A 27,971-nucleotide genomic window follows, 5' to 3' on the forward strand; every position below is an offset into this window, starting at 1 on the left:
GGGGAAACGCGCGAGATGTGCTTGGGGCGCGGAGCAGTCCGCTGACTACAGAATGGACACGTGGGGGCGCACGTGGGAGAGTCCGCAAGGGGCGGTGCTAAGGACCTGCGCGCATGGGGCTGCACACGTGGTAGCGCACGCGGGAGGTTGCGCGTGGTGCTTTGGCTAAGCGCACGTGGGGCTGCGCGCGTGAGCGGCGCACGAGCGGCGCCAGGCAGCCTGGGTTTTGTTTGGCGGTCGCCTTGACGACCAGGCAGCCTGCAACGGCGCTGCGGCGAGTCGTTGAGACTGTGAGCCGAGCCAGGCCTCTTGCGGACCTCGCCTGACTGGGCCGGACCGGCGCCGGAGAGAGTACCAGCCCCATCCGAACGGGGACTATGAGAAAATGGTCGGGCAAACGAGGAATAAGCTCAGAGGTGCGGCTTCAGAGCCGTCGCACTCCCTCCGCTCCACGCAGTCTAGGCGGCGGCACCGGGCCACAGGAACTGGGGAGCGGGAGTTGGAGGAGGAGCCGAAGAAGGAGGTGAAAAGGCCGGAGCTGCCTTTGCGCACACGCAGGAGGAACCTGCCAAGGGGCGCCCGGAAGTATTCGCCGCGGAGGATCCGAAACCTGAAAACGCAGAATTGCGTGCCAGTGGAGATGGTCACGAGGCCCGATTTTCTGAACGGCCGCTTTCCGTTTCTCAGCTCTTTGCTGGAGCAGCTCTGGGACAAGGCGCAACTATTGCAAAGACGTCAGGTCTCGGGCAAGGGGCCCATCGGCATAGGTGAGCGGAACCGACCGAGGAAGGCCCCTTGCTGGAGCCCCGACAGCTCCAGGACCAGCACTCCCGGGAGGCTAGGCTCACAGTGGAGAGACCCGTGTACCCTCTTGAGCCTAGGGTTGGACGTGGTTTCCGTGAATCTTGAATATCAGTTTAACAAGAAAGTTTGGCAGCAATAATGGCGAGTTCCAATATCTGGAAAATCGCTGACAAGAATTCCGAGCCCCCTTGGTTCTTATTTTAAAACATTTTCAAAGGTTTGCAGGCACAGTGATAACTTCATGTGTCACCAACAAAATGTCATCTTAAGGCAGCCATTTATCCCTAGTGAAAATGGTAGCTTTGGGGGAGGGGGAGGTCAGACTATATTTTTCTGCACCTTGAATGAAGCAAAATAATGTGTTGGTTTTAATGAGTTGAGAATCTTTCACAGGGGAAATAGGATCAAATTAGGCAATATATTTCTCCATGTTGGTATCTATTTACTTTCATCTTGCTGAGGAGCTTGATGCCTAAATTGCCTTCTTTAAGCCCTTGAAAGATTTTTCTTTATTTGCATTCCTAATTTTTGAAGATGTAAATTTTGCTGTTTCATTAAGATCAATTTTGAGCCTAGTCCTTGCTCATAGTGGCTGCTGTTACATATTGAAACACAGATGTCTCCTAATGTAAGCTGTGATTTCTTTTCCATCGTAAGTTGATTGCTGATATTAAAGTAGAATGGATCTCCACATCTGGAGCATGTAGACAATACTTGAGAAATAATAGGGGTTCATATTTAGATTTTGTCAGATGTCTAGTTATGGAAAATGTGAGATTTTAATTGGGACCAAAAAAGGGTAATATTTGAATGTGTGGAGCAAAGAACAAGTATTAGAGGCCTATAGAACAGCATAATCAGAGCCATGGAAGTAAGAAAATATGAAATAAAAGTAAGGGTACAAAAAGAGAACATAAGAGTGTTCAAAAAATTGGTTGGGGCCAGCTGTGGGGAGTCTAATTCAAGTCTACATTTAAGGCATTTGAACTTCATTCAGTAGGATGGCACTGATGGATTCTTTTCTTTAGGAAAATAATTTTTTTTTAATGAGGTGAAATGCACATAACATAAAATTAACCATTTTTAAAGTGAGCAATTTTGTGACATTTAGTACATTCTTGATGTTGACATTGAATGACTTAAATAGAGTGACATGATCAGAAGTGTGCTTCAGAGATTGATTTGACAGCAGTGTGTAAAATGGACTGGATATGGACTGAGGTAGAAAAAAAGAGTTGTATGCTAAAATCTAGACGCTAGTGGTCTTTTTAATATTTATTACTTTATTTTTTGGCGGTAATAAGTCTTTGTTGCTGCATGTGGACTTTCTCTAGTTGGGGTGCACTGGCTTCTCTTGTTGGGGAGCACAGGCTTTAGGCACCAGGGCTTCAGTAGTTGCTACATGTGGGCTCAGTAGTTGCAGCTTCCAGGTTCTGGAGCACAGGCTCAGTAGTTATGGTGCTCAGGCTTAGTTGCTCTGCAGTGGCATGTGGGATCCTCTGGGGCCAGGGATCAAACTGGTGTCCCTGCATTGCAGAGTGGACTCTTAACCACTGGACCAGGGAAGCCCCAGGCAGCAGTGGCCTTAATGAGGGTAGCAACAGTAGGAATGGAGAAGTCAGAGGTGAAAGTTGATGGAAACATGTTGAGAGGAACTGGGTAGGTGATGAGGTAGGAGAGAAGAGGAATGTGATGAGAGGAAGAGAGAACATTTGGTCAGGCATGAGGATTGTAGACTTGGGAATTACTCATATATAAGTGAGTTGAAACATTAACATTGAATGAGATTTCCAAGATTGAAAAGAGAGCAAAGTTAAGATACTTGGGAAAACCCCTGCATACTTCGTTTTAGGAGAGAAGAGAAAAATAAAAAACAGAGAAGCATATAAAAACAAAATGGTCAGAAGATGGAAGAATTGGCAGGTTGGTATGATGAGTCTTGATAGAGAAAGAAATCTAAGGATCTGGTGAAATTCTACAGAGATTGAAAAGCAGGCAAATTGAAAGAGACTGTTGCTGATGTTGATAACTGAAGGGTCATTGGTCATTTAAAAGAGTTACAGGAACTTTATAGAAGTTGGCTGATTATCTTGTCAGACATGGCAGGGGATGGAGAAGAGAATATTTCGTAGTTGGAAGGTCTACTACATCAAGAGAAGTATTTCAAGGCCTGGGAATATTAAAGGCTTGAAGGGGAAGGACTGGGGAGAGAGGGTGAGATTGAGGTTTGAAGAGAGTGAATACCTGATGGTGCAGTCTTGGAATAATTGGGAATGATGGAGCTAAAGGCATGAATTTGAGAAGCTATCAGTAGAAAAGAGAAGAGATACTTCCTCTTCAGAGATGGTAGAGAACAGAGAAGCAAAGATCACTATATAGAGAAATGTTGAAATGGATATAAGAGATGTTGAGAGTGCTTGCGTCAAATGGTCTTTGTGTCAGTAAGGTATAAGGTTGGGTCACTTTCAGAGGTGAAATTGACAGAGGTAGGATACAGGAGACAGGCTTTTAATCACAACTTTAGAAGGAGCTGTGATAAGCCCTTCTTTGCATTTGCAGTATTGACATCATTACACCTTACAATTTTGTTGGGTAGGGAATGTGGGTTAAGGGGAGGGGGTGAGAGACACTAATATTTTGAAGATTTTGGAAAGCTAGATGGACTTAGTAGGATATTTGATTTTTTCTTAAGTATTATATTTAAGAGTAATTGCCTTGAGAATAAGAAAGAAGATACAAATATAGTTGAGTAGGACATTGTCTATCTTAGAGTTAATGAAACCTTATCAGAGTTGAGAGGGAAGGTATAGGTTTAATTTTAAAGTGGTTCATAGTATTACCGTGTATTAGATGGAAAGTTAACATATGTAGTGAGTATATACTTTTTCTGTAAAGACCCAAGTAAAAAATTTTAAACTTCAGGCCACATACAGTCTTTGTTATTTATTCTTCTTTCCTATTTTTTACAACCCTTAAAAAAATTAACAACCATTTTAGCTTGCAGACAAAACAGACCAGACAGACCATAGACCATAGTTTGCTGATTGTGACAAAACTAGACATCTGAGAAATGGTGAAGAGTGGTAGGACTGAGCTCAGGATGGTGAGAATATGGAAAAAGAGCTGAAGAAGCATGATTGGAAGCTTCCAACATTGCAGTGTTTGTTTTAAAAGTTATTAAATAGTCATTTTAAAGGCATATTATAATAAAGCAACTTTTAATGACTTTTTCCTTTTTTTCTTTTTCCAGCTGCCTTTGTGGCAATTTTGCACTGGTAAGATTAGTTTCAGTTTGATATATATATAAACATTTGGATTATAAAAATTACCATCACTGTTTGTATATATAAAAAATGAACTGCTTGCTATATATATAGAATATCTATATGTGTACCAGTTAACATATATATATGTGTGTGTATAAAACTTTTTAAAAACCTCATGTGTGAAACATTTATAAATGATGCATTATGGGAATAGTAATTTATGAATTAAAATATTTTTGCTTTACCAAAAGGTTCACTACTGTATTTCCTAAATATCTAGGTTTTGTAATATAGTTTTCATGTTTATTTCATGTAAAAAACTTCCTCATTTTATAGTAATTGAGAGTTGTTAGTGACATAAGGGAGAAGGAAATGGGAACCCACTCCAGTATTCTTACCTGGAGAATCCCGTGGACAGAGGAGCTTGGTGGGCTGCTGTCCATGGGGTCAAACAAAGTTGGGCACGATTGAAGTGACTTAGCATGTATGCATGCATTGGAGAAGGAAATGGCAACCCACTCCAGTATTCTTGCCTGGAAAATCCCAGGGACGGAGGAGCCTGGTGGGCTGCTGTCTATGGGGTCGCACAGGGTCAGACATGACTGATGCGACTTAGCAGCAGCAGCAGCAGCAGCAGCAGTGACATAAACTTAGGGTTTATGTAAAGTTTTAGAAGCACCTGCCAATTGGAAATCAGGTAGAAATGGAGATAAACACCCTGTAATGGTAATAAAGAATTAAATGAGCCTTTCAGTGTGCATACACATACACATTATTTTACATAAATGATATATATGTAAAAGCTATATGTAAAATAACTTTCCTCTGACATATCTTCATTTCTACCTGAGCTCAAAGATTTCTGCTCTTGGGAAGAATGGGATCTGCCCCGTGTCCTGTTGGGACAGTGCTTTTCTGACCATTATTCTGCAGGGAGATCTCGGTGTTGTTAATAGAACTAAGACTGTAATGGGAAGAAACATTTCCTACAGCTTGTGATACCCTGGTATATGTCCTAGGTATAAATGAAGGTGAGTGGAAGACAGGGTTGCCATATGGAATTTTGTTTTATTTTCTACTTCATTGGAAAGCATCTACTGTATAATTAAGGATAGTTTAATTGCTGACTACAATTTTACTTGTCACATATGCTCCTATTTCAGTATCTACAGCTGGGTTTTTTTTTTTTAGTCATACTGATGAAATATCTTTAAGTACAGTCGTGTTTTCTTTGGCACTTTATGTAGTGTTCTACTTATTTAAAAACTGATTTAACTTTTAAAATTATATTCTAAATCTTTTCAACAGTTAGAGACATTCCCCAAACCTGGTACATTAGAAGCACTTGTAAAACATAACAGATAAACAAAAGCATGCCTCAGTTCTGATTTAGACACCTGGAATGGGAAGAAAGATGGAGAAATCTACAAGAGTTTTAGATCTACAGTTGTTGTTGTTCAGTCTCCCAGTCATGTCCAACTCTTTAAGACCCCATGGACTGCAACTCTCCAGGCCTCCCTGCTCCAGTGGATCATGTTTTGTCAGAACTCTCCACTATGATCCATCCGTCTTGGGTGACCCTACACGGCATGGCTCATAGCTTCATTGAGTTATGCAAGCCCCTGCACCATGACAAGGCAGTGATCCATGAAGGGGAAATATACAATTATCTGTGTTATAGTGCTGGATTATAAATGCCAAAAAATATACAAATTGGCAGCCTATAAAGTTATCTCAATATTTATTGTAAAAATTTATTCTTCTATCTTATGGTTTTTATACTTTGTTTATAATAGTTTAGTCCTGCTTTTGAAACATGTTATTTTTCTCCTAGGGTACATTTGATAAGACTTTTTGAAAATGATCGTCATTTTTCTCACCTCTCAGCCTTAGAACGGGAGATGACTTTTCGCACTGAAATGGTTAGGTTCTTTCTTCTAATGAATTCATTTGTAGTTTAAGAATAGTAACGTGCAAATTTATTAGGATCTGAAATGAAGTTTGGTGAATTGTACTGTTTCTCACAATATTGTAGGTTTATTTTATTTTTGCTGTTTTTAAAAAGAATTTTATTGGGATATAGTTGACTTACAATGTTGTGTTAGTTTCAGGTGTATAGCAAACCGATTCAGTTATATATATATTCATTTTTTTCAGGTTCTTTACTTCTGTAGATTATTATAGAATATTGAATAGAGTTCTCTGTGCTATATAATAGGTCCTGTTGGTTATCTATTTTATATATAGTAATGTGTGTATGTTAATCCCAAGCTCCTAATTTATCTCTCCCTGTCCTTCACTCACAGTTCCCCTTTGGTAACTATAGGTTTGTTTTTGAAATCTGGCCAATAGGTTTGTTATTTAAATAAAAAGTGTTTTAGTCCTCACTTTGTAAGCAAAAGTACAGTCAAAATGGATTAAAGACCTAAATGTAAGACCTGAAACCGTAAATCTCCCAGAAGAGAACATAGGCAGAACACGATTTGACATAAATTGCAGCAGTGTTTATTTTTGGATCTGTCTCCTAGGGCAAAATAAATAAAATCAGAAATAAATAAAGGGGGGGTTCATGTTTGGGAACTCATGTACACCCGTGGTGGATTCATGTCAATATATGGCAAAACCAATACAGTACTGTAAAGTAAAATAAAGTAAAAATAAAAATTTAAAAAATAAATAGAGCCTAGTTGAACCTACAAGCTTTTGGGGAGCTGAAGAAACCATTCTCAAAACTAAAAGACAACCTACTGAATGGGAGAAAATATTTGTAAATGCTGTGACTGATAAGTGGTTAATTTCCAAAATACATAAACAGCTCATACAACTCAATACAAAAAAATTTTGAAAAATTGACAGAAGACGTGAATAAACTTTTTCCAAAGAAGACATACAGATGGCTAACAGGCACATGAAAAGATGCTCAACATCACAAATTGTTAGGGAAGTACAAGTCAAAACCACAATGATATATCACCTCACAACAGTCAGAATGGCTACCATTGCAATGTCTACAAATAACAAATGTTGATGAAAATTTTGAAGAAAGGAAACTCTTCTACCCTGTTGATGGGAATGTAAGTCGGTGCAGCCACTGTGGAAAACAGTGTACAGTTCAGTTCAGTTCAGTCGCTCAGTCATCTCTGACTCTTTGCAACCCCATGAGTTGCAGCATGCCAGCCTCCCTGTCCATCACCAACTCCCGGACTAAACTCATGTCCATCGAGTCGGTGATGCCATCCAGCCATCTCATCCTCTGTCGTCCCCTTCTTCTCCTGCCCCCAATCCCTCTCAGCATCAGAGTCTTTTCCAATGAGTCAACTCTTCGCATGAGGTGGCCAAAGTACTGGAGTTTCAGCTTTAGCATCATTCCTTCCAAAGAAATTCCAGGGCTGATCTCCTTTAGAATGGACTGGTTGGATCTCCTTGCAGTCCAAGGGACTCTCAAGAGTCTTCTCCAACACCACAGTTCAAAAACATCAATTCTTCGGTGCTCAGCTTTCTTCACAGTCCAACTCTCACATCCATACATGACCACTGGAAAAACCATAGCCTTGACTAGATGGACCTTTGTTGGCAAAGTAATGTCTCTGTTTTTCAATACGCTGTCTAGGTTGGTCATAACTTTTCTTCCAAGGAGTAAGCCTCTTTTAATTTCATGGCTGCAGTCTGTTTACAGGCTTCTCAAAAAACTAAAAATAGAACTACCATATGATCCAGCAATTCCCTTCTGTTTTACCACTTATTTTGATATATGGAATCTAAAAAATAAAATATCTACCACAGAAAAGTGTTTCAGGATTCTTTTGTCACATTCTCTTCCTTTCCTAAAGGCAGACTTCTTTATAAGACAGTAAAGACCAATTAATAGGATATCAAAGCAAAATGATCAGAGAAGGCAGTGGCACCCCACTCCAGTGCTCTTGCCTGGGAAATCCCATGGACGGAGGAGCCTGGAAGGCTGTAGTCCATGGAGTCACTGAGGGTCGGACACGACTGAGCAACTTCACTTTCACTTTTCACTTTCATGCTTTGGAGAAGGAAATGGCAACCCACTCCAGGGTTCTTGCCTGGAGAGTTCCAGGGATGAGGGAGCCTGGTGGGCTGCCATCTATGGGGTCGCACACAGTCGGACACGACTGAAGTAACTTAGCAGCAGCAAAGCAAAATGATAGGATACTGAAAGAGGAACTCCCTGGGTTGGTAAGTGCCCAATATGCTACTGGAGATCAGTGGAGAAATAACTCCAGAAAGAATGAAGGGATGGAGCCAAAGCAAAAACAATGCCCAGCTGTGGATGTGACTGGTGATAGAAGCAAGGTCCGATGCTGTAAAGAGCAGTATTGCATAGGAACCTGGAATGTTAGGTCCATGAATCAAGGCAAATTGGAAGTGGTCAAACAGGAGATGGCAAGAGTGAACATCGACATTCTAGGAATCAGCAAACTAAAATGGACTGGAATGGGTGAATTTAACTCAGATGACCATTATATCTACTACTGTGGGCAGGAATCCCTTAGAAGAAATGGAGTAGCCATCATGGTCAACAAAAGAGTCTGAAATGCAGTACTTGGATGCAATCTCAAAAACAACAGAATGATCTCTGTTCGTTTCCAAGGCAAACCATTCAATATCACAGTAATCCAAGCCTATGCCCCAACCAGTAACACTGAATAAGCTGAAGTTGAACAGTTCTATGAAGATCTACAAGACCTTTTAGAACTAACACCCCAAAAAGATGTCCTTTTCATTATTGGGGACTGGAATGCAAAAGTAGGAAGTCAAGAAATACCTGGAGTAACAGGCAAATTTTGCCTTGGAATACGGAATGAAGCAGGGCAAATTCTAGTAGAGGCTTGCCAAGAGAACGCACTGGTCATAGCAAACACCCTCTTCCAACAACACAAGAGAAGACTCTACACATGGACATCACCAGATGGTCAACACCAAAATCAGATTGATTATATTCTTTGCAGCCAAAGATGGAAAAGCTCTATACAGTCAGAAAAAAACAAGACCGGGAGGTGACTATGGCTCAGATCATGAACTCCTTATTGCCAAATTCAGACTGAAATGGAAGAAAGTCGGGAAAACCACTAGATCCTTCAGGTATGACCTAGATCAAATCCCTTATGATTACACAGTGGAAGTGAGAAATAGATTTAAGGGACTAGATCTGATAGGGTGCCTGATGAACTATGGAATGTGTTTCGTGACATTGTACAGGAGACAGGGATCAAGACCATCCCCATGGAAAAGAAATGCAAAAAAGCAAAATGGCTGTCTGGGGAGGCCTTACAAATAGCTGTGAAAAGAAGAGAAGCCAAAAGCAAAGGAGAAAAGGAAAGATGTAAACATCTGAATGCAGAGTTTCAAAGAATAGCAAGGAGAGATAAGAAAGCCTTCCTCAGCGAATAATGCAAAGAAATAGAGGAAAACAAAAGAATGGGAAAGACTAGAGATCTCTTCAAAAAAATTAGAGATACCAAGGGAATATTTCATGCAAAGATGGGCTCAATAAAGGACAGAAATGGTATGGACCTAACAGAAGCAGAAGATATTAAGAGGAGGTGGCAAGAATACACAGAAGAACTGTACAAAAAAGCTCTTCATGACCCAAATAATCACGATGGTGTGATCACTCACCTAGAGCCAGACATCCTGGAATGTGAAGTCAAGCGGGCCTTAGAAACCATCACTACAAAGCTAGTGGAGGTGATGGAATTCCAGTTGAGCTATTTCAAACTGAAAGATGATTCTGTGAAAGTGCTACACTCAATATGCCAACAAATTTGGAAAACTCAGCAGTGGCCACAGGACTGGAAAAGGTCAGTTTTCATTCTAATCCCAAAGAAAGGCAATGCCAAAGAATGCTCAAACTACCGCACAATTGCACTTATCTCACACACTAGTAAAGTAATGCTCAAAATTCTCCAAGCCAGGCTTCAGCAATACGTGAACTGTGAACTTCCTGATGTTCAAGCTGGTTTTAGAAAAGGCAGAGGAATCAGAGATCAAATTGCCAACATCCGCTGGATCATCGAAAAAGCAAGAGAGTTTCAGAAAAACATCTATTTCTGCTTTATTAACTATGCCAAAGCCTTTGACTGTGTGGATCACAATAAACTGTGGACAATTCTTCAAGAGATGGGAATACCAGACTACCTGACCTGCCTCTTGAGAAACCTATATGCAGGTCAGGAAGCAACAGTTAGAACTGTACATGGAACAACAGACTGGTTCCAAATAGGAAAAGGAGTACATCAAGGCTGTATATAGTCACCCTACTTGTTTAACTTCTGTGCAGAGTACATCATGAGAAACGCTGGGCTGGAATAAGCACAAGGTGGAATCAAGATTGCCGGGAGAAATATCAATAACCTCAGATATGCAGATGACACCACCCTTATGGCAGAAAGTGAAGAAGAACTAAAAAGCCTCTTGATGAAAGTGAAAGTGGAGAGTGAAAAAATTCGCTTTAAAGCTCAACATTCAGAAAATGAAGATCATAGCATCTGGTCCCATCACTTCATGGGAAATTGATGGGGAAACAGTATCAGACTTTATTTTTCTGGGCTCCAAAATCACTGCAGATGGTGATTGCAGCCATGAAATTAAAAGACGCTTACTCCTTGGAAGGAAAGTTATGACCAACCTAGATAGCATATTACAAAGCAGAGACATTACTTTGTCAACAAAGGTCCATCTAGTCAGGGGTATGGTTTTTCCAGTGGTCATGTATGGATGTGAGAGTTGGACTGTGAAGAAAGCTGAGCGCTGAAGAATTCATGCTTTTGAACTGTGGTGTTGGAGAAAACTCTTGAGAGTCCCTTGGACTGCAAGGAGATCCAACCAGTCCATTCTAAAGGAGATCAGTCCTGGGTGTTCATTCGAAGGACTGATGCTAAAGCTGAAACTCCAGTACTTTGGCCACCTCATGTGAAGTGTTGACTCATTGGAAAAGACTGATGCTAGGAGGCATTGGGGACAGGAGGAGAAGGGACGACAGAGGATGAGATGGCTGGATGGCATCACCGACTCGATGGACATGAGTTTAGGTGAACTCCGGGAATTGGTAATGGACAGGGAGGCTGGTGTACTGTGATTCATGGTGTTGTAAAGAGTCGAACACGACTGAGAGACTGAACTGAATTGAACTGAAAGATCAATTAAAATAGCTGAGGAAAGGAAAACAAAGTTTAAGAAGTGATATAGACCTATCAGAATTCTTGGAAATTGCTTTTTCCTGGGGTAGAGTTGGCCAGTTTTAGCTGGCACTTAAAAATTTTTTTTAAGCTCTCTTGATTTCCAGATAATCTCTTTTAGACAACTTTTGATATCATTTCTGTAATACTTTTTCTGTTCTTTTGACGTGGAATCTGTAAAATGGATAATGTAATCTACTGTATTTTACATAATTGTTGTTGGGGTTGAATGGGATAAAGAAAGCCACAGTTGTAGAATTTACAATTAAGAGAAGCCAAGACTCTCCAAATGAGCTAATCAGGGGCCAAGAGAAGAACTGAAATTGGCTCTGTTTGCCTTTAATTGTGACTAAATTAAAATTTTTAATTAAAGAATAAAAATTAGCAAAACTTACCATTTCAGTTATTTCTAAGTATATAGTTCTGTGGCATTAAACACACTTACATTGTGGAACTATTAACCCTCACCCATCTCCAGAACTTTATTATCACAAATAGACTGTACCAGTTAAGCACATAACTCCCCACTCCCACTGCTTTCTCACCTAGCTCCTTAGTGACCTCTATTCTACTCCTGTCTATAAATGGGCCTCATTTAGGTATCTCAGCCATTGCTTTTTAAATCTCTCACCGTATAGCCACTTAAAAGCTTTGAAGAGTTGGACATGTTAGCATTTGTATGGCATTTGAATGTTTAATATCTTAAAGGTGTTACTTCCAAAGAGAGGATATAAAATATTATTTAATAAAGAGTTGGTGATAGGTAGGGAGGCCTGGCGCGCTGCAGTTCATGGGGTCGCAAAGAGTCGAACACAACTGAGCAACTGAACTGAAAATGTAGCTGTGTCGGTGTCTGGGCTTCAGTGACAGATCACTAGATTCAGATGGCAGTTCTATGCTTTGTTGTGTAATGATGAGTAAGTTGTCTGATTCTCAGTCTCCTCTGTTAATTAGAAATAATGCCAGCCTTATAGGATTTTATTGAAAATGAAGAAAGAGAAAATGAATGAAGCACATAGCACAGTACCAGACACAAAAATAATAACTTACTAATAAAAATGTGTATGTTTTATCTTTCTGTTAGTACAGACATGCATATTAGATCTTTTTGTTGTATTGCCTTGTTTCTCTCGTAAGCAAAAAGGAAAGATCCTTATATGAACTTGCTCTATTGATACTAATTAAAATTATGAAGAAGTGCCCTTTCAGATATTAGTTAAAACAAATCTTTAATTTTAATAGTCGCCCCGTTGCTTAATCTGTAAAAAAAAAAAAATAAAGTACCTTATAGTTGTATGAAGCCAGAATGAGTGTAGAGTTGAAGGTTACTTTTAATGATTTTGAGAGGAACATATATTACAAACTATGTGGCCCTTTAGTTTTTAGGAAAGAAAGCACAAAATTGATGAGCAAGTAATATGAAGCAGCATACTTTCGTTAGTCTTTGAATTTTAAATAGCAATTTTACTAGCTTAATAAAATAATCATTTCACATGCTGTAGTAATACACTAGAATAACCCCTCTTTCAGGACACAACATTTCTGTCATGAACAGTAGCTCACAGCTTTCACTTTGTGCAGAGCCAGTCAGTGGAACTGGGAAGGAAAAGGAAAGCATGAAGTGCCATCTGATGTTCTTGTGACCATTATTTATTATTTCTAAAGAGTTGGAGAAATATAAGTAATTATGCAAAGTTGTACACATACAATGACACAAAGTCATACTTATGCCAGAATTATCAGATCTCAGTCTCTAGGTGTCTCACAATACAGGGGAAAAATCAGGCTTGGTAGAATTAAAATGTATTGCTTACTTATAAGGTGCGGTTAGAAAAATTCCTTAAAACGTTGAATACATCCCTTTAACTCTTTCAAACCTATGGAAAATATGAAAGAATAGTATAGTGATGACCTGAAAAGTTATGCTTTTGTTTGCATTCAAGAGTGCAGTAGTAATTAGAAATTAGGAAGTCTTATTATTGATCTTTTTTTCCTTTTCAGAATAAATTGTCTAAAAAGAGTTAGAAAAATAAGTATTTTAAAATTTTACTTACATTAACAATTTATACTTTTTAAAAGGGACTTTATTATTCCTACTTCAAGACCATTGTTGAAGCACCTTCATTTTTGCAAGGACTATGGATGATTATGAATGACAGGCTCACTGAATATCCCCTTGTAATTAATACAGTGAAACGCTTCCATCTTTATCCAGAGGTAAGCAATGTTTTGGGAAAAATGTTTGTAGAGGGGTTTCTTTTATCAGATAGAAGTTATAAGCACAATGAGGATGTTATAGGAAAGAAGGGATCTATAAAGTTTATTGATTATAGTTGAGCACCGCATCAAAAGTTCCTTTCCTAAATCAAAAAATCCCAGAAATTATTCTCACATGAACTTAAATAATAGAACCTTAGGGCAGTGATGGCCAGTGTAATAGACAAGCCAGATGGAAAGGAGCCACGGATTCACAGATGGAGATGGTTCATAGGTTATCACATTCGTGGGCATAGGGTTGTTCATTATTCCTTTTGTTGTGGTGGTTTAGTTGCTCAGTCAGGTCCAACTCTTTTGAAACCCCATGGACGATAGCCTGCCAGGATCCTCTGTCCATGAGATTTTCTAGGCCAGAATACCTAAATGGATTGGCATTTCTTTCTCCAGGGGATCTTCCTGACCCAGGGATCAAACCCATGTCTCCTGCATTGGCAGGTGGATTCTTTACCAGTGAGCCAGGGAAGCCTCATTATTCCTTTACTATCCTTTTAATGTCTGTGAGATCTATAAGGATGACCTGTCTTCCATTTCTGATATTAGTAATTTGTGTTCTTTCTCTTTTTTTCTTAGCCTGGCTGGAGGCTTATTGATTTTATTTATGCCCCGTTGTTAGATGCAGGCACATTGAGGATTGGCATGTCTCCTTTTAGAACTGACCCCTCTATCATTATGTGATACCACTTTTTATCCCTGATAACTTTTCATGAAGTTTTGCTCTGTCTGAAATTAGTACAGCTACTCTGATTTTTCTTTTAATTAGTTTTTACATAGTATATCTTACTTTATTCATTCACTCTTTTTAAAACATATTTATTTTTGGCTGCACTGGATCTTTGTTGCTGTGCAAGGGCTTTCTCCAGTTGGGGCAAGTGGGGCTGCTCTTGTTTGTGGTACATAGGCTTCTCCTTGCGGTGGCTTCTCTTGTTGCAGAGGATGGGCTCTAGGGTACATGGGCGTTGGTAGTTGTGGCTCACAGGCCTAGTTGCTCCGTTGTACATGGAATCTTCCCTAACCAGGGATCGAACCCATGTTCCCTGCATTGGCAGGTGGATTCTTAACTACTGGACCACCAGGGAAGTCCTCTTCATTTACTCTTAATCTATATGTGTCTTTATATTTAAAGTTAGTTTAGACAAAGTATGTTTGAGTCTTGCTTTTCTGATTTACTCTGATAATCTCTGTCTCTTGATTGGTGCATTTAGATCATTGATGTCCTAAGTAATTATTGACATAGATTGATATCAACTATATTTGTTTCTACAATATTTTATATTTGTTGCCCTTGTTTTTTGTTCCTATTTTGAGTCCACTCTTCTCATGCCTTTTGTGGTTCTAACTGAGATTTTATATTATTTCATTTTCTCTTTCTTACTGTATTAGTTATAATTCTTTTTTTTTTTTTTTTTTACTTTTTTTGGTGGTTGACCTAGAGATTGCAGTATACATTTAAAATGAATCTAAGATCACTTTCAGATAACACTAAACCACTTTCAGGGCAGTGTGTGTGTGTGTGTGAGGACCTTCTAATAACAAAATAATTCTAATTCCTCCCTTCCAACCCTGAATCATTGCTGTCATTTATGTTTATTATACATAAGTTTAAGTACATGCGGACCTTTAGTTCAGTTCAGTTGCTCAGTCATGTCCGACTCTTTGCGACCCCGTGAATCGCAGCACGCCAGGCCTCCCTGTCCATCACCAACTCCCGGAGTTCACTCAGACTCACGCCCATCGAGTCAGTGATGCCATCCAGCCATTTCATCCTCTGTTGTCCCCTTCTCCTCCTGCCCCAAATCCCTCCCAGCATCAGAGTCTTTTCCAATGAGTCAACTCTTCACATGAGGTGGCCAAAGTACTGGAGTTTCAGCTTTAGCATCATTCCTTCCAAAGAAATCCCAGGGCTGATCTCCTTCAGAATGGACTGGTTGGATCTCCTTGCAGTCCAAGGACTCTCAAGAGTTTTCTCCAACACCACAGTTCAAAAGCATCAATTCTTCAGCGCTCAGCCTTCTTCACAGTCCAACTCTCACATCCATACATGACCACTGGAAAAACCATAGCTTTGACTAGACGGACCTTAGTCAGCAAAGTAATGTCTCTGCTTTTGAATATGCTGTCTAGGTTGGTCATAACTTTTCTTCCAAGGAGTAAGTGTCTTTTAATTTCATGGCTGCAGTCACCATCTGCAGTGATTTTGGAGCCCAAAAAACTAAAGTCTGACACTGTTTCCACTGTTTCCCCATCTATTTGCCATGAAGTGATGGGACCAGATGCTATGATCTTCGTTTTCTAAATGTTGAGCTTTAAGCCAACTTTTTCACTCTCCACTTTCACTTTCATCAAGAGGCTTTTTAGTTCCTCTTCACTTTCTGCCATAAGGATGGTGTCATCTGCATATCTGAGGTGATTGATATTTCTCCCGGCAATCTTGATTCCAGCTTGTGCTTCTTCCAGTCCAGTGTTTCTCATGATGTACTCTGCATAGAAGTTAAATAAGCAGGGTGACAATATACAGTCTTGACGGTACTCCTTTTCCTATTTGGAACCAGTCTGTTGTTCCATGTACAGTTCTAACTGTTGCTTCGTGACCTGCATACAGATTTCTCAAGAGGCAGGTCAGGTGGTCTGGTATTCCCATCTCTTGAAGAATTTTCCACAGTTTATTGTGAGCCACACAGTCAATTTTGAACAAAGCCATTATACTTTAGATCAATTAAGAGTAAGAAAAAGAAAAGTTTTTTTATCTTCACTTATTCTTTCTTTGATGCTCTTTCTGTGGATCCACGTTTTCTAATCCGTATCTTTCTTATTTCTCTAAAAAATATACAAAGCCTTTCAATTTTTGTTTGAGAAAATATTTCTCCTTCACTTTTAAAGGATAATTTCAGATGATACAGAATTTTAAGTTGGTTTTTATCCTCTCAACTCTTTAAATATTTCATTTTCTTCTTAAATTGAATAGTTTCTGACAAGTCAGAGGTACTTCTTAACCTTTGTTCCTTCTTAAGTAAGGCATGTTTTTCTTCTGACTTCTGTAAGGAATTTTTTATCTTTAATTTTTTAATAGTTTGAATGTTATATACATATTCAATATGTATGATTTATGAATAGGTATAGTTTTTTGGCATTTATCATGGTTGGTGTTCTCTAAGCTTTCTGTACCTATAGTTTGATGTGAGGAAATTCCCAGTCATTGTTTCTATTCATAATAGTTTTTCTGTTTCTTTATCTTTTCTCCTATGGCATTCCCATTACATGTATGGTGTACCTTCTGTGGTTGTCCCACAGTGCTTGGGTATTCTGTTCTCTTATTTTTGTCTTTTATATTTTTGATTTTCAGTTTTGGAGGTTTCTTATTGAAATATACTGAAGCTCAGAGATTCTTTCCTCAAGCCAGGTCCAGCCTACCAATAAGCACATCAAAGGCATTCTTGATTTCTGTTGTAGTGTATCCTGTTATAGTGTATAGAGAACTTCTCTGCTAACATTGCCAATCGGTTCTTGCATGCTCCTTTCTTTATCTGTTAGAGCCTTTAGCACATTAATTATTGTTGTTCTGAATTCCCAGTCTTACAATTTCAGCATGCCTGCCATATCTAAGTCTAGTTCTTATGCTTGCTCTGTTTCTTCAAACTATGTTTTGGCTTTTAGTATGCCTTATGATGCCTCTCTTAATAGCTAGCTTGAGGTACTGGGTACAAAAAGCTGCCATAAATAGGCCTTTAATAGTGTAAGGGAAGCATTCTGTAATTAGGTCTCAATCTTTTGTGAACCTGTAACTCTAGACTGTGAACTTTGCAAGTGCTTCTTGGTTTTTTCTTTCCCATTTAGGTACAGCAGGATGACTAGAGTGGGCTGGAACTGGGTATTTCCCTTCTCTCACATAGAGGGGTAGAGTTGGGTATTACTCTGCCACCCTATAGTTTGCTGCTGCTGCTAAGTCGCATCAGTCGTGTCTGACTCTCTGCGACCCCATAGATGGCAGCCCACCAGGCTCCTCCGTCCATGGGATTTTCCAGGCAAGAGTGCTGGAGTGGGGTGCCATTGCCTTCTCCGACCCTGTAGTTTAGGCTCTGATAAAACCCTAGCCGAAGAATTAATGCTTTTGAACTGTCGTGTTGGAGAAGACTCTTGAGAGTCCCTTGGACTGCAAGGAGATCCAACCAGTCCATTCTAAAGGAGATCAGCCCTGGGATTTCTTTGGAAGGAATGATGCTAAAGCTGAAACTCCAGTACTTTGGCCACCTCATGCGAAGAGTTGACTCATTGGAAAAGACTCTGATGCTGGGAGGGCTTGGGGGCAGGAGGAAAAGGGGCAACAGGATGAGATGGCTGGATGGCATCACCGACTCGATGGATGTGAGTCTGAGTGAACTCCGGGAGTTGGTGATGGACAGGGAGGCCTGGCATGCTGCGATTCATGGGGTCGCAAAAAGTTGGACATGACTGAGTGACTGAACTGAACTGAAAACCCTAGCTGGTTAGGCCTACTTGTAGAATAGTCTCTTTCAAGGGCAGGCCTTGTTAAGAATGGAGTGCTCTGGTGTATTTCAAAATGTTCCTTTTTCCACTTCCCCCTCAGAAACAGATTTTTTTCTGATATCACTGTAAGAAACTAGTGATCTCCTAGAAATAAAATTCATAAATATGTAGGCATTATCCCTATTACTGGGTCTCCCTGGAGTTTTTGATTCTCAGAATTGTCTATACTGTGCCTCTAGCAATTCATCAATTATAATTTAGGTTTTCCATCTCTCCATCTGGTTCCCATGGAGGTTTCTACCCCTGGGTTTTTGCTCCAATAAGTTGTGATTTTCTGTATTTGCCTGTCAACCTTTACAGTCTGGGAGAAGCAGTTTGCCTAGTGACCTCACTTCTCTTTTGGATCCAAGAAGAGTTGACTTTTCAACTTGTTTAATTTGTTTCTTATTAGAATGGAGTGGCAAATTATAAGCTTCTTACATGCTGGATCTGGAAACTTTATACTTAAAAAAAATTTGATTCAATATATTTTATTTCCCTTGAGGTTGCTTACTTGGTCCATGGACTTTTTTTTTAGTGGGTTTAGTGGTTTTCTTTTAGTTTTCAAGTGTTTGAAGATTTATCTTTGTTATTAATTTGTAGCTTAAATTCGTTGTGTTTAGAAAATTTAAAAACCTAGATTAAGTTTTTATTTACATACTCCATTTGACTTCTACTGAAGAGAATGGTACTATATATATGTGTATGTGTGCATATATATATATATATATATATGTGTTGTTTTTTGAGTGTTTGGTTGTTTTTTATTGTCTAAAAGTTATCTATTTCTAGGCTGCCACTTTCCTAGTCCTTTGGCTAGAAAAGGCTAGTAGGCCTTTTCTGAATGTCATGTAAGCTCCCAGTGGTGTTTCTGGTTGCCAGATTCTGACTCCAAATCTGAGAAAGTAAGGCAAAAGGAAAGTCCAGGGAACTTACAACCATGTCATTCCTTGGGTCCTGAGATTCCTAGCTAGTGTGCCTTCTTTTTTCTACCTTTCTTCTTATGTTTGATTTATATGATTTGCAGAAGTTCTAGGTGTTCTTGCAGGAATAGAGAAAAGTACATCTACTCCATTTCCCCAAAGTGGACATTTACCTTATTTAAATATTGCCTTTTTTTTCATCTTCAGTTAGTTTAAGTGATTTTCTAATATTCCATGTGGTTTATTCTTTGATCCATTGGATATTTAAATATTGTGTTATTGAATTTCAAAGAATTTAGGGGTTTCTCAGATTTATTTCTTTATTTGATTTCTTTAAGTGCTTTTCAATCTAATTTGTGGTAGTAACAATTGTATAGACCTACATAAGATTTAAGATGAAAGAAGTGGTTTTCTGCAGCAGCTTTCTCCATATCCCATCTTACTTTTCAGAGGCACTTTGACCTTATTTCCTCTAATGATTATCTGGATAATTCTAGTGAAAATAGAAAAATCAAAGAGAAAAAAAAAACTATTTGTTGAATCTTCAACTTTAATTAATGTTGACTTACTCTGTGTAAATAAGATAAGGATTTAGCTTATTGGACTAGGCCAAGTTCTTCCAGTGTTTGATAATTATTATTTTTAGTTTTGAGTTATTTTTATAATTTTATATCATTAAATCTCTGTTTTTTGTTCCACTAATTTCCATCAGTATGGTCTCTAAAACATTAGCTAGTTTTTTCATTTTACTTACCAAAAAATTTATTGAATTTGCACAATTTTCAGTTTCTTTGATCTTATGAAAAAATAATCATGATAATTAGTTCATTCATTTTTAAAACTTGAAAGCATGTAAATGACAGCCAACAAGGACTTGTCCAGTCTTATTTTTATATTGCATAAATACAATATGGAGAACACTTAAATTTGCTTGCAGCCTTATGTGGTACTTCAGTGTTGAAGTAAATGTCCATACTTTGTGTTCACAAGGAGCTTAATTTCTCATCTTAAAATATGAGTGTGAAACAATGTGTTTTAAAAGGGTAAAGGCATTTAATGCTTACTCTATACCAGCACTTATATATGTGAGCTCTAATCTCCCATCACTCTTGTAAGATGGTCATTAATGTTATTTTAGAGATAAAGTAGCTGAGGTTCAGAGGCTGAAGGATTATTTCACACCATAGAAATTGTAACTTGCAGAGTCAGAATATTTTGTTTATTTTGACTTCAAAGTCATGCCTTCTTCCTATATTGAATGACATCTCATAAAGGAGTATAATTCTAGATTTTGCACATTTAATGTGACACATTTTTATACATTTGTGAAAAATACACAAGTTATAAATTTGAGCAGAATGTCAGTTTTACAAAATTAAGTGATGTAGTAAATCTATATTATACGTGAAAAGTTGTTTATGATGTTTACTAATATGTATTACATTAACTACGTGTATAATATTGTGCAATGAATAACTCTGCATGTGTGCATGCTAAGTCGCTTCAGTCATGTCCGACCTTGTGTGACCCTATGGACTGCAGCCTGTCAGGCTTCTCTGTGATAGGGATTCTCCAGGCAAGAATATTGGAGTGGGTTGCTGTGCCTTATCCGGGGATCTTCCCGACCCGGGGATGGAACCTGCATCTCTTATGTCTAACCTCCATTGGCAGGCAGGTTCTTTGTCACTAGTGCCACAAGGGAGGCCCCAGTGACACTAGCTACCTGTCCTTTGTGCCTAGGGAGAAGCTGGAAGGATGGTCACCAAAACAGTTTACTTTCCCTCTGAAATCTTTATTTTTTAACTCGCCCCCACACCCCCGCACAGTGATCTGCATTATTTTTCTCAAATCTATAAACTTATCTGTTTAAAGTAATCTCCCAGGAATCAGCACTTTTTTGTAATTTTTTGTTGCTAATTTCCTTTGTCTTTAAAAATTTTAAGGCAGATTTCAGATTGGGAAGGATTGGTTAATTAAATCTGCTTAATCAAATGTTAATGCTTAATGGGCATAGGAGCTATTATTCCACGTGCAGTTGTTTTATAGACTATGAGTTGGTTTTTAGACTATGAAGATAATAAGTTCAAGGGCCTAAAAGAAATGTTATAAAATACTCCTGTAAAGCTTTGTATGTTTGCTATTAATTGTCTTCATATTTTAATTATATACTTAATGCTTGATTTTACAGCTACTATTCTGTTTCAGTTGTTTAAAAAGAGTATAGTACAGAGATGTCAATCACAACATAAATTGTATAGCTGTGCATTATCAGTAATACACAACTTTATAGTGTGTGTGTACATAAAATTTTTTAAATGACTGTTTCCCACATGAAATGATTTAAATAAATTAATCAAAGTTTATAATGTTATAAATTCATCACAGCCATCATAAAATGATATTTTGGAAAAATTATAAAGATAATGTATATCTATCATCTTTTTAATTTTATCTCTTTTAGGTGATTATAGCCTTCTGCTATCGCACATTTGTGGGAATAATGAATTTATTGGGGTTAGAAACTAAGACCTGCTGGAACGTGACCAGAATAGAACCTCTAACTGAAGTTCAAAGCTGTGAAGGCATGTTTCTTCCTAAAATGCTGCTGTATATTGTCATTAATATTTACATAAACATTTTATAATATTATGACTCTCTAAGAATTATTATAAATTACTGTGATTGATTTTTTCTTCAAAAACATTATAGAACTGATTCACCTAAATAATTACCTTTACCCTTTAAAATAAATTTTTGGGAAGGCAATGTACTTACTAACGTTAAGTATTATTTTGGAATTTAATTTGAATATTAATATATATCTGTGTAAGGTCATACTGATTATAAGACATTCCTTCATTTCAGAAGGTACAGAAAAGGTTCTGAGGTGGCTTGAATATATAAATTGGGGCGATGTAGATCAAATAGCCACAGTTCTATCTGTAATAGTTAATAAAGTTAATATAAACATTTAGTCATGCATAAATATTTAAAAATCAGACATATATAATAATAGATTACTTTAGAAGTTCTACTTTTTTGTGCTCTCACAGTCCATGAATAGTTCTTCATATATGTCTTCTACGTTAGTATCTGTCAGAGAACCACTTTAGAATCATTTAACAGTTTTACAGAATCCGTAGTTGTCATTGCTATTTAAGATATTTGTGATTTAGCACTATTACAATCTAAGTATGATGCTGTGCCTTGAAACTTTGATTTGCAATCACATGTATCTACTTGCATAACACTTACATAGTTGTTTTTTTCTTTTTCATATTCTCTACAACTTTGTTTTATATATATATATTTTTTCTGTTAACTTGTGTGCAATAACATTCTGTTCTCAGACTATATCCTAAATCTGTATTTTCATGTTTCCCTTACATTTTTACTGATTCCCTCAGATGGTCTTTATAATATCTAAAACAGTGGTGGTAGAGGATATTTGAGGACAGTTAAACTTTTTTGTTCAAAGGAATTGAGAGAATGCCTCATAAAATGAGAGATTCGGCCAGCATGGAAGGTAGAACCTTTTCTGAGGGATGGGAAAAAAATCACCTTATATATGTATATATGGTATTTATTAAGTTGCCACTAAGTGATAGGTTAGTATTGGCACTTGGGATCCTAAGATAAACCTGGTAAACATGGGGCCTTACCAGCATAGATTTTACAGCATAAGAGGGATGTTAGAAGGTACAACTGTGGTGGATATTACAAACAAGAAAATAAAATTGCTGAGGATAAGAGAAGTGTTTCCAGAACAGGGACCAGCATATTCCAAAGTTCTGAAGCAAGAGAGAATTGAAGGAAAGCTAGACTTCCTTGAGCAGTTAGAGAAGACAACATGGTGTGAAATGATGTTTGGAATGTAAACAAGAGTCAGATAATGAAGAACCATTTACTGGCTAAGGATATTATATGTATTCATTGAAGAATTTTGACATATTTTTATTTTTGAAACATGATTTTGGCAATTACATGGAAAAGATAATTAGTAAAGGACAAAAATGAATTAAGTGGGTCCAGGTAGGAAACTATTTTGCTCTCAGCAAGTGATTAAAGGAAAGATACCTGGAAAATGAATGGATTTGAGAGAGAGTATAAAGCAGAAATGAAAGGATTTGATGATTGATGGGAAAGAGGAAAGAGGCTGGATTTATGTAATATTGTTGGGTTTCTGGCTTAAGTAATTGAATCCCTCCATTCAAAATGGTAAGAAACATTATAAAAGTAGCAAGTTTGAATTGGTTCATTAATTTGAAGTATCTGAGAGATTCCAAAGTAGAGATGTCAGGTGGCTACCTATGTACATACATACAGGAATAAGAAAGTGCTCATTTGAATGTAGACTTGGCATCATCTGTATGTAGATGGTAATTGGAACCACGGAAGTCAAAGAATTTCCTTAAGGAGAACATGAAGACTTAGAAAAGAAGAGGGCATATGATCCTAAAGTAGGCCACCGTTGGAGGAGGGTGTGTATAGGAAGAGGAATTATTAGGACAGACTGAAAAGGAATGATCAGAGAAGTAGAAGAAATCAGAAAGGCTAGCCCTCAAATCCTGCCTCCATCAGTTACACCTAAATAACTTTTGGCAGGTTAAGTTTTCTGTGGTGTTTTCTCAACCATTGAAAAACTTACTTTCACACCAGGTAATTTCAAAGATTTGCTCTGAGTATTATGTGAGATGATAGTGGAAAAGCACCTAGTAGATTATGTCTGTGTCAATATATCACATGTACATGATATTTATACATGGAATGTATTAAATATCATGGTCCTGGTTATACATAGTAATGGATCAGTTTATCTCCTATAGACTAAAGCTGCGCCTTAAGGTCAGGGGCCATATCTGAATCATCCAGGATAAAATTTATGTAGCAGATTTTGTCTTGTGATTTATCAAGTAACCCTACAGACAGTTCATAGGAGCATCACCTAAATAAAATGAAGCACCAACTAATCATTACAGTATGATAATACTTCGGTGGAGAAAAATACAAATGTAACCAATAATACCTCATGTATGGGGAAAGTACTAATGTAACTATTAAACAGAGCAGCAGTATGAGCCACAAAGCTTTCAGCTAATTCATGAGCTCTTGATTACAAACCACTGAGATAATTATGCTCAATTGCTATATAGTCATTTACTCATTAAACACTTAATAATCTGTGTCTTTTTAAAGGATTGGGAGACCCTGCTTGCTTTTATGTTGCTGTGATTTTTATTTTAAATGGAATAATGATGGGATTGTTCTTCATGCATGGTGCTTACCTGAGGTAAGATTACTGTATTAAAAGACATTTCAGTGGACTTTCTGACATTTGTTGATTAAATTAAAAGGCTAATTAAGAAGATTAATTGACTAACAGATGGAAACATTTATATTTTATTTTTTTCAAAAGCTTAGCCAAATATGCAGCCTCAGCCTAGAGCTAGTCACTAAAATAAAATCTTTAAAATATTAAAAGGCCTCCTTTTTATCCTTGTAGGGTAATCCAGACTTATGGATGTGGTATCCAAACTTATGCTCATTAATTTGACAATTATTATTAGATGCCTACTGTGACTGAGAGCACTATTCTATAGGAGCTAGGAATACAAAAATAAATAATCCCTGTCCTTATGGAATTTATAGTCTAGGAGGTAGACAAAATAAGACCACCCAATTGAAAACTGGAAAAAACATGAAAAGACATCTTCCATAAGAGTTCCAGATTGCCAACAAACATATATAAAATTGATCACCATATTAATTATCAGGAAAATACTCATTTTAACCACAGTGAGATACTATCTTACATCTACTAGGTTGACAAAGGGCTTCTCTGCTGGCTCAGATGGTAAAGAATCTGCCTGCAAAGCAGGAGACCTGGATTCGATCCCTGGGTTGGGAAAATTGACAACAGGAACTTTTATCCCCGGTTGGTGGACATATAAATTAGTACAACTATTTTGGAAAAACATTGTGCATTATCTAGTAACTTGAAGATGTATATACCTTATAATTCAGCAATTCCAGTTTGAAGTAAATATGCCTAAGAAACTCTTCTACATGTACACCAGAAAATATGTACAATAACATAACATCATTGTAGTAACTCCAAACTAGAAACAACTTAAACATCCCTCCATGGAGAAATGTACACTTTTAAGTTTATTAGTATAGGGAAATATTATAAACAGTGAGAATGAATGAACTATAGGTACCAGCATCAACATGGAAAAAGTCTTACAAATATAATATTGAATGAATCAAAGCAGGCACAAAATTTGAAAATACTGCAAAATTATATTTGTATAAAGTTTGAATACAGGTGAAAGTAAATGATAGTATGATGCATATAGAAGCAGTTATGTTGATAATTACAAAACTCAAGATAGTTCCTGTCTCAAGGGATGGCATGTGAGGTGTCAGGATGTGATCTGTTTTCTGTTTCAGTGACATATGGTGGTTAAAAGAATATTCACTTTGTAAGTGTTCTGTAAACTATCGGAAAATCTCAATGCACTTTTCCATATGTATGCTATATAGAAAAATATATAAACTCATCAGTATTTTGAGGGAAAAGAATTGCTTTTAGATTATGCTAACAGGCTTTAAGATGTTCTATTTTAAACAGTAGTTTGTATTTATTATGCTTTTTTCAAATATGGAAAATTTTACACTAGACCAAGACATTTTAAAAATTAGTATTTTTCATTAGGAAAGCTACCCATGAGGAAAGCTACAGTCTTCTTTAAATTAGTTACACAGTTCCAGGATATCAGTACTTTATTAAGCTCCAGTCTTTAAGAAGGATATGTAGATATAACATATGCTGACTGTAAAAGTGTCACCAAAATTGTGAGACTAGAAACTATGGCATATGAGGAACAAAAGAAATAGGGGCTTGGGGAGAAATTTTCTATTTCTTAACCATGGCGACTCTCCCCTCTGGGCACTAACTTGGGACACCGGTATTCTGTTTCTGTTCTTTTGGTGGCTAAAGATAAAACTTTACCATGCATATTTAACTTGACCAAGTCTAAAATTGATTGATATCTTTCCTCTTCTTTTTGATCAATACAAGGAATTTAGAACAGTGTACTTGAAAACAGTTCCTAGCATCTTATAATTATTCTAACTATAATAATTAGAAGTTTAGTACTTCTAGTACCCCTCCACAGTAGTCACCACTGTTTCTTTTATGTTGTCAAGTCTCTTTAGATTTATCTACATGTTCCTAGTTTCTATATGCAGCATTTATTCTTGCTTCTCATACCTTCTTCCTCTCAATTCCTTCTCCAAAGTGTGCCCTTTGAATTCCCCTTAGTGAAAATATCTTCAAGGTAAATTACTTCCAACTGGCTTTCCTCTGCTTGTTTTGTTGAACTCATTCTTCCCTTTTTTCAGTCATTAAACCAGTATTTGTCTTCTGAGTGTGAAGCTGTGTGTATAATGATGAACAATACTTTAAAGAAAGGCAACCTTAAGAAATGGTTCTTAATCTTTGATAATTATCAGGCATCCTTGATCTGAGTTTTATATTCTACAATGTTGTTCGTTGGGACTCAGCAAAAGAATATTTGTAGTAGTTTAGATGGTTCAGTTACTGCTAAATGAAACTGTTAGACTCTTCATCTTTCAGTCACTGATATCCAATTTGATGACAAAAATTTTCCTCCACCCAGAATATTCAAAGAATGGAGTATATACACTCTAAAATGCTGGCCTGTGTTAAAAAATATTTTATGTTCACATCTAATATTATACTTAGAAAATATTTTAAATACAATAAATTGTAAGATTCAGACTACTTTATATCTATACTTTGGATCCTTATACACTCAAGAGTAAAAGATCAACTACATGAGTACTTTTGTAATTTTTATTGTTATTTTATGTGGTTTAGTATTGAGGCATTTTAAAATCTAAAATAATTTTGTGAAAAAGTCACTATCTTTTACATGAATTTTGATTATATATATATATATTTTTTACAGTGGGACTCAACTTGGAGGTATAATTACAGTCTTATGCTACTTTTTCAACCATGGAGAGGTTTGTTTTCTAGAAAATAATTTTTAGAAATAAAAGGGGCAGTATATTAAAGCAGTATTTAATTGTATCTTACTTAGGACTTTGCAATATTTTAAAGAACCTTGTGTGGTAAGTTGTTTTTTTAAATCATGTTGATCCACATTTTTACAAAGTCATTAGAATTTATGATATAAAATATCTTGCCTGGTTTTTAGCATGTATATGTGTTATATATATTTTGTAGAAAAAGGAAACATTATACTTGTTGAGTTCAGGCACCTTATATACATTATCTCATATACTTCCATCAGACTTTTTAGAGAGGTGGTTGATATCTTCATAGTAGAAGATATGAAATTGAAATTTGGAGTGGTTAAATTACAAAGTCAAGATTCCAGATTGACTCCATGATGAAGCTGGGTTTCCTCTTATCCTTCTCTCTGGCTCTAAAACCTCACTTCTATTACATCATGATCCTTTTAATAACACAAGCTGAATTCAAAACAGAAATTAATTTGGTAATTCAGTCCACCAAAACAGGATTCACCTAAAAAGAGCTCATGAAAGCTTATTTAGAATATGATAGATTCATTCAACAAAACAAGTACAAAATGTGTGCCAGGTTCTGTGTTAGATGCTGAGGTTTTGGCAGTGAAAAGTGGAAGAATCTTGACTGCTAGTTTTTGGAATCAAAATATGTAATATCTTATGGCAGAGATTATATAGGGTAGAAGTCTCTATTCATTACATTGGGAAAAGTAGATACACGGTTATTTTTTTAAAAATCAATTAGACAAATGTGTGCTAAGTTGCTTAAGTCATGTCCAACTCTGTGTGACCCTATGGACTGTAGTCTGCCAGGCTCCTCTGTCCATGGGATTCTCCAGGCAAGAATACTGGAGTAGGTTGCCGTGCCTTCCTCCAGGGGCTCTTCCCGACTCAAG

General features: G+C 37.3%; 1 protein-coding gene across 1 annotated transcript in view; it reads left to right on the forward strand.

The window, feature by feature from the left end:
• Positions 1–302: 302 nt before the first annotated feature.
• Positions 303–27,971, forward strand: part of DPY19L2 (dpy-19 like 2) — a 96,450-nt gene continuing 68,781 nt past the window's right edge. Inside the window, exons 1-7 of the mRNA XM_040260205.1 lie at positions 303–767; positions 4,055–4,079; positions 5,905–5,992; positions 13,352–13,489; positions 21,455–21,575; positions 24,190–24,283; positions 26,991–27,048. Of these exons, the coding sequence (XP_040116139.1) occupies positions 386–767; positions 4,055–4,079; positions 5,905–5,992; positions 13,352–13,489; positions 21,455–21,575; positions 24,190–24,283; positions 26,991–27,048 (906 nt within the window). The 5' untranslated portion in view covers positions 303–385. The remainder of the gene's footprint in view (positions 768–4,054; positions 4,080–5,904; positions 5,993–13,351; positions 13,490–21,454; positions 21,576–24,189; positions 24,284–26,990; positions 27,049–27,971) is intronic.

The sequence above is a fragment of the Oryx dammah genome, unplaced genomic scaffold (genome assembly GCF_014754425.2).
Source record: "Oryx dammah isolate SB20612 unplaced genomic scaffold, SCBI_Odam_1.1 HiC_scaffold_18, whole genome shotgun sequence".
Classification (NCBI taxonomy): Eukaryota; Metazoa; Chordata; class Mammalia; order Artiodactyla; family Bovidae; genus Oryx; species Oryx dammah.